At 37.9% G+C, this 8,175-nt stretch overlaps 1 protein-coding gene across 1 annotated transcript in view; it reads right to left on the bottom strand.

Annotated features, from left to right (window-relative positions):
- LOC100376958 (mitochondrial disaggregase-like) overlaps nucleotides 1-8,148 on the bottom strand; it is a 42,336-nt gene extending 34,188 nt beyond the window's left edge. The window contains exons 1-3 of the mRNA XM_085498636.1: nucleotides 7,893-8,148; nucleotides 3,424-3,478; nucleotides 1,173-1,259 (exon numbers count right to left, since the gene is read on the bottom strand). Of these exons, the coding sequence (XP_085354762.1) occupies nucleotides 1,173-1,259; nucleotides 3,424-3,478; nucleotides 7,893-8,148 (398 nt within the window). The remainder of the gene's footprint in view (nucleotides 1-1,172; nucleotides 1,260-3,423; nucleotides 3,479-7,892) is intronic.
- Between the last annotated feature and the right edge of the window lie 27 nt (nucleotides 8,149-8,175).

The following is an 8,175-nucleotide window of genomic DNA, read 5'->3' on the forward strand; positions in this document are numbered from 1 at the left end:
TGAGTGGATGGTGAGTGAGTGGATGGTGAGTGAGTAGATGTGGATGGTGAGTGAGTGGATGGTGTGTGAGTGGATGGTGTGTGAGTAGATGATCAATGAGTGGATGGTGACTGAGTGGATGGTGACTGAGTGGATGGTGACTGAGTGGATGGTGACTGAGTGGATGGTGAGTGAGTGGATGGAGAGTGAGAGGATGGAGAGTGAGAGGATGGAGAGTGAGAGGAAGGTGAGTGAGTGAATGGATGGTGGGTGAGTGAGTGGATGGTGGGTGAGTTAGTGGATGGTGAGTGAGTGGATGGTGAGTGAGTGGATGGTGAGTGAGTGGATGGTGAGTGAGTGAGTGGATGGTGAGTGAGTGAGTGGATGGTGAGTGAGTGAGTGGATGGTGAGTGGATGGATGGTGAGTGAGTGGATGGTGAGTGAGAGGATGGTGAGTGAGAGGATGGTGAGTGAGTGGATGGTGGGTGAGTGAGTGGATGGTGGGTGAGTGAGTGGATGGATGGTGGGTGGGTGAGTGGATGGATGGTGGGTGAGTGGATGGTGAGTGAGTGGATGGACAGAGAGTGGATGGTGAGTGGATATATGCTACAAAACTATAGCCATCAACCATCAACCAGGAAGACATATGCTTGATGACAATTATGATTGTCAGTGAAGGAAGTTACCAAGCACATTTCACTCGTTTGAGATTGTAATAATGAAAGTGTCACAGGTTTCACATTGCTTGTAAAAATTACCTGCATAAAAGTCTCATTTATCCATGTATGCATAAAGGCAACTTAACTGCAGTCAAGATTTGTTTAGGATTTCATCAACAAAAGTTGATTTAAAATGCAAACCAGCGTGAGACCTTGATTGAGTCTTTGAATGTTTCTAATGTGTTACCAATACAAGATACAAATAATACTCATGGTAATGTTTGCTTTGATATTAAAATTTGTACCTAGCAGATTTGTTCCATTAGAAATTTATGTCCTTTGTGTAACAGAACTGTTAAAAACCATTATTGAGTCTCAGTTTAGTGTATTTAAATTAAAATCTTAAATAACTATTTGGCTCAAATATTTGAAATGTGTTTCTAATAATGCATATACAGTAACCATAAGCAATTAATAATATTAGTGCTCATTTTTTTGATCACTTTTAGGTTTTGTAAGCATCTGATATCTTACCCTTCATTACCATGAACAGCAGCCACCATTAAAGGAGTCCATCCTAATTCATGGATTTGATTTACATCACTTCCTTGCTTGATTAAACTAAAATCAAACACAAATCAATCACTATAAATAATGCACCTTTCAATTAAATTAAGAAATAAAAAATTAACAGCAGTATTTGAAATTTTTAGTATAAGTAATGATGGAAATGCATTGCACACACGCAGTTGTAAAGTCGAAAAAATGAATAACAAGTCATTGATAATGACACAGTCCCCGTCCAAAATGTTGTGAACTGACATATCAATTTGATGCTGATGAAGTCATTGAGATTAGATTGAAACCATTAATAAGAGATGGATTTGTAAAAAAAAATGATTTAGTGCTTTTACATGATAATTGGACATTGGGCAGTCATATTGAATCAAATTACAAAAATAATGTTGATGTATCTATTGGTATACTGTCTTTCTACAAAATTTAAACAGAAATGTTCATTGCATTCATGGGAAAGTAGGCATGGGTATCATGAAAACCAAAATGGCCACCAGTCAGCCATATTTGTTTGAACCACGAAAAAAGATGACGTGCACCTACAACCCAATATGTATGATCCAAATCGGCCCAGTCACCTCCGAGAAACTGCTGCAAACACGTCTGCCATTTTTCTCCAATCATAAAGTAACTTGACGCACATATGTAAGACATTATGTATTGTTTCCATGTGGAGTTTGAATGAAATTCGTCAATGGGTGTCCGAGATATAGCTCCGGACGTACGTACGGACGGAACAAACCCAAAATAATAGTCCCTGTCTTTGGACTTCGTCCGAATGGGGACTAAAAAGCAGGTGAAAGCCGCCTATATTTGCACATTGTCATATGAGCTGTCTGTAAAATGTTAAAATACAGTGTGCAAAGTTGGAAAAATCGATTACATGAAGTTGAACACCAGGATATATGATGAAATTTAATACGTAAAATAGGGTCCAAGTGTAACTTAACAATAAGCTAGCTTGACGCTGGTTTCAGACTAGCTTAGTTTGCACATTTCTAAACTGTGCAATGTAGTCTGCCTAAATATGCCTAATATTATTACAGCAATTCCAGGCACTGATTTGGCGCTGAAGTAGTGCTAGATGTTGATAACTTACTACAATAGGTCACTTTGTTTTCAAATTTACAGAAGTTGTAACTAGAAATATAAACATCGGCTGCAAATCAGAGGAATGATTGACAGATATTGCCCACAATGTTTTCTATTTTGCTACAAAGTCAGGTACACCTAGACTTTGGGGCGCGTCTGTCTTTCATTCACTTTTAGTCGGTCATCGTGTCAATTGCGTGTCTACAAATCAGCATTTGTCCAAGTTGTTTAGGCACCACGATGGAGAAGCAAGGAGTCAAAAAAACAGTTGAAGTGAGAACAAGAGTTGTCGATTTGTATTTTCGTGGACTGTCATTTGCTGAGATTGGAGATCGAAATGGTGTTTCAAATCAGACAGTTTATAATATCATCAAACGGTTTGTTACCACCGAGATTATCCTGACAGGAAACTGACAACGTTATAGACTATGTTGAATATTATAAAACCCTTGCGACCACACATTGACGGGCAGGAAATTCGACAAAAACTACTTGTGTACGGAAGCAACCCTCCCCGGACGTGTTATTGTATGTTGCCAGTGATAAGCTTTTTAAAGCGATTATTTGGTGGCACATCAACCTTTTGGTTCTCATCGTCGAGAACTAATAGTCAAATAACACCCATTCTACTTATGTATTCAATTTCATTATTGATATACTGGATGAAGTCTTCATAGGACATTTGTTGCAGGCAGCTTTCAGTTATATACATCGACGTGATACGGATATTTTCATAGTAGGAATAATGCACTTTGATCAATAATTCTGTCATGATCAGTTGGTCAGCTGGTTCTGTAAAATAACGTTCTTTACAGTGCCACCACCTTATGTGCCCCTTTCACTGAAATAACATGTGACGCAAATTGAAGTACGAAACTAAGTCGAGAGCCTCGATCGTTTATTGGAGGAGAAATTCAAAACTAATGTATCGCCACTTTTATGGGCGGAGCTTTCTTCCGGTACGCTTCAAATTATTTGTAACAACTTCTGTAAATTTGAAAACAAAGTGTGTAACCTATTGTAGTAAGCATCTAGCACTACCTCAGTGTCAAAGTGCCAGGACAGTTAAAAGAAAACATTCAAATATATAAATTATATGAATTGGCAAATGCCTTACCGTTTGAGTTCAATAATATTATTTCTCTTTGCTGCATTAAACAGTCGCTCTGAAGCTACAGAATATCAACAACAAAATGGTGATTAGCAGAAACATAGATTAGGTTACAGTTACTAATCAAAATACAAATTTGTTAAAATACAAATCCAGTCTTGTATATGATGTACCGGTATATATAAATTGATTTTTGTGGGACCTATTTGATGTACATCACGAGCATTTAGCTTAACATATAGGGAAGGAAAAAATTTTTGATTTTTGGTTTTAACCTTTTCATCACCAGTTCCCTCTTTCATCACAAATTTCACAATATAGTTCCATTTATATTCTGCACCTTTCTTCAGAAGATTGGGACAAAAATAGCCAAATTATTTTAGTAAAAACTGAAAATCAACTCAAATTTTGTCTGTTGGGTCCAAAATTAGGGTTCTTCCAGAAAGAATAAAAGAAAACAAGTCATTGTCAATGACACGTCCCCGTTCTGTTCATAATTGAGTGACATATACATTCAAAGCAGATCATGACCGAAATGCACCTGCATATGTACAACACATTGTACTAAATCTGAACAAAATCCATCCATGCATGACTGAGATCCGATTCCGGAATTGTAAAAATACGTGATTTTGATGCATTTTCGGCGTTAAAATGGCCATCATTCAGCTATTGTTAAGCGGATCATGAAACAAATGCACATATCTATTTGTGACATGATGTACCATGTGTGTGTGAAGTTTGAACTTGATCAATCCAGACATGTCTTGGATACGGATCCAGAACTGAATTCTTTAACAAAATGGCCGCCAATCGGCCATTTCGAACTTGATCCGAAAAAAAAAAGACGTGCATCAAGGTCCTATTATGTTTAATGTATGTACTAAATTTGAACAAAATCCGTCCATGCATAACTGAGATCCGGGTCCGGAATGGTGAAAATGTGCGATTTCAATGCATTTTCGGCCTTAAAGCGCTCCATTTGGTTATCGTTAATGAGATCATGAAACAAATGCGCATACATATTTGTGACATGATGTACCTTGTGTGTGTGAAGTTTGAACTCGATCAATCCAAGCATGTCTCAGATACGGATTCAGAACTGAATTCTTTAAAACAAAATGGCCGCCAGTCGGCCATTTCAAACCCGATTCAAAAAAAAAAAATGACGTGCTTCAAGGTTCTATTATGTTTAATGTATGTACCAAGTTTGAACAAAATCCGTCCATGCATAACTGAGATCCGGGTCCGGAATGGTGAAAATGTGCGATTTCAATGCATTTTCGACCTTAAAGCGGCTGCCATTTGGCTATCGTTAATGAGATCATGAAACAATTGCACATACATATTTGTGACATGATGTACCTCGTGTGTGTGAAGTTTGAACTTGATCAATCCAAGCATGTCTCAGATACGGATCCAGAACTGAATTCTTTAAAACAAAATGGCCGCCAGTCGGCCATTTCAAACCAGATCCAAAAAAAAAAATGACGTGCATCAAGGTCCTATTATGTTTAATGTATGTACCAAATTTGAACAATATCCGTCCATGCATAACTGAGATCCGGGTCCGGAATTGTGAAAATGTGCGATTTTGATGCATTTTCGGCCTTAAAATGGCCGCTATTCGGCTATCGTTAATCGGATCATGAAAAAAATGTATGTGCATATTTCCCATATAATGTGTGATGTATGAGTGAAGTTTGAACTTAATCGGTCCATGCATGTTCGAGATACAGGTGATCACGGACGCACGCACGGACCACGGACGCACACAGGGCAAAACATAAGTCCCCGTTTTCGGACTACGTCCGAACAGGGACTAAAAATGCAGAAAAACTATGAAAGAAAGACTGGTGGTGGTGAAAAGGTTTATTATTTGAATTTTTGACATACGACTTTTTTGGATTTTTCCCCCCAGTATAAAATTTTGCAATTTTAACTATTTGAACCAATAATAATAAATTATTACATATGTACTGCAGTTTATTTTGATTAGTCCCTGAAATCAAAATCGGTATTTCCACAACCCATATGCAAATGAGGTCCAAGAGCAAACAAAGTAGTCCCTTCAGGAGTACAGTTTTTCGGAATAAACAATATTTAGAAGTATGATATTTTCCCTTTGGGGTACATGAATATACTTGCCGAGTGACATGAAATTTGAACAAGAGTAATGGTACTTTTAGGCAGTCACTTATTTTGGCCCAAACTAATGTGCATATCACCCATGCAGTAATGTTTTCGGTATTTTCACGGTCGATATGCAAATGAACATGGTATTTTCATTGGCTATCGAACTATTTTTATTTTGTAAACACATTTTCGTCTGCTATTTTTATCCAGTTCAAATCGTTCAACAACATTTTTGGCATGTCAGGTGTACATCACATGGAATACTACGATTGGGAGAACTTAATGTATGTTGATCACCTGGAAACTGAGTTTTATAAACCTTGAAGGGCTCTCAGAAGATCCACCAGCAGTAAAATCAGCGATTACTATGCAGCCGCAACCATCAGCATCGAGATACCAGGTTTCTGCTGGCGACGTTGCAGCGTTACTCAGTTCCAAATAAAAATTACCAACGCCAAAAGAGCAACATTTTAACCGGTAATCAAGACTCAGTCAATTCACGACCAGCAAGCAACATCACACACGAAGGTGTAGCGTGCAGCCACAGTCCATCAACGAAGGACTGTGGTGCAGCTAAGCGACAACCGCTGTCGACGAAAGTCATCCCGTCTGGGGAGTACCGCAGTTGCACGGCATGTTTGCCAATGGACAATTCTGTGGCGGAACTTTTAACTTCAACATAAACTGTGTATCATAGTCGTCCAGTTCAAGTTCTGGTTCTGCCGTGGTCCCAACTAAACGTCAACGAGTTATTTATTCGGACAGTGACTCAGATTAGACGTCTGATTATTTTAATTTCAAACAAACAGTGACACGCGTTCTCCGGGCGCGTTCTACACTGACACGCGCTGCTAGGGCGTAACACTTATATTGGAATATATTAATGGGCAATGGGGTTCCCCGACCTAAATTCCATCCCGGTTTGCACGTTCTTTCCTTAATACGAAATAATATGAAATATAAGTATGGAACATATGTAATAATAACAGAACCCCACACCCTCCCCGTGGCTTTCGTTGCGTATGGAAGTTATTTTCACTCGAGATGCGGTGTATTCTGCTGTACTTTCACTCGCTTCGCTCGTGAAAGTACAGCCGCAGGATACACCGCATCACTCATGAAAATAACTTCCATACGCAACGAAAGCCACGGGGAGGGTGTGGGGTTCTGTCATATTATGCATGTTAATAAAAACATGTGTATTAGGTTATGGAAAGCCGAGTGTTGCAATGTGCATTAAAAATATTTATTAGCAAGAATTTAAATTTATATTTATAAATGACATTTTTATATTCGTTAAACCTATATTTATATTCAAACCTTGATTTGTATTTGTAAAAAATGTGATAAGGCCTAACTGAGCATAGAGGTACTATTTTTAGAGAAATATTTGTTTTTGTAAATCCTCTACCAATTTTATTGTAACCCTCTATTTGTATTCATATAATCATGTGCATAGATTCCAACATGGGGACAAAAGCCAACTCACATTAGGTACTCGACAGTCCCAAAGGAAGTGATAATGTTAATGTGTCTTTGTGGGATGGTGTTTTACACTGATCCTTCCTGGTTTCCCAATTTCCAGACACAACAGATTTGCGATATATGATCCACTTCGGAAATGATTTCCATAGAAGGTACTATATGTAGTATGGAACACATATCAAATGCATTCGGCTGTGAAAATCACAAAACAGAAGGGGCACACTTCATGAAAAATGAAGTGCTTGATAACTTTCAATAAATGACTCATATAAGAATATTTTACAACAAAGTATTGTCCATATTTGGTAATTGTGTTTCATCAGATGATAAAAATATTCCCCTATGACAGTCAAATGACTAAGCGTCCACATAACACTTATTACATCAAATTCACCAAAAATCGTGCAATGTACACAATTTGTTAGTTAAAATCATTACGTAAAAACGCCGAAATAATAATAATAAAAAAATGAGCTATATTGCTTTGTGTTTATTTTTTGAAGGATATAGTGTGTAAGCCACTGGCAGATACACTGTACTGTACAGTATACTGCTGTCCAGTATTTTTGAAAACATTAAAATGGCTCAGTGCTAAGTTTTCTAGTAGTTACGACGCAGAGGAGAAATGAGTGTTTTATACCGCTGACAAGTCATACTTGGATTTCGTTACACAGATGATGGTGTAATAAACGCAATTTTTACACCATTTATTTCGTCGGTTGATTAATTCGTGATAATTGCGACAAATTTATTATCAACAATACTTTAGAGTTGGGATCGTAAATATGGAATTAAACAGCAAAATTAATATTACAGTTATTAGTAACACATTGCAAAAAGAAAGAAATACATACATGTTCGGTCATCAATACTGCCAGTGCTACAATACGCGACAGTACAGAAACCACATGCAGTCAACAAACCAGCACCGCCTTTAACTGACAGCACGGGTCGTTTTCTGGCGATGAGCGACAAACGAGATAACCACATTCGCTGTAGGTTTGCATGCCTAGGTCTGTGTTTAACATCTTCGGTAACCGGACGACATAGTCTCCAGAACAAACTGTTTGTTCGTCTCCAGAACCGAAAATGTCGAGCAGCCGACGCCATACTCGATGAAAATAATGAAGTACTCTT

Source organism: Saccoglossus kowalevskii, chromosome 4 (genome assembly GCF_978046115.1).
Source record: "Saccoglossus kowalevskii chromosome 4, keSacKowa6.1, whole genome shotgun sequence".
Classification (NCBI taxonomy): Eukaryota; Metazoa; Hemichordata; class Enteropneusta; family Harrimaniidae; genus Saccoglossus; species Saccoglossus kowalevskii.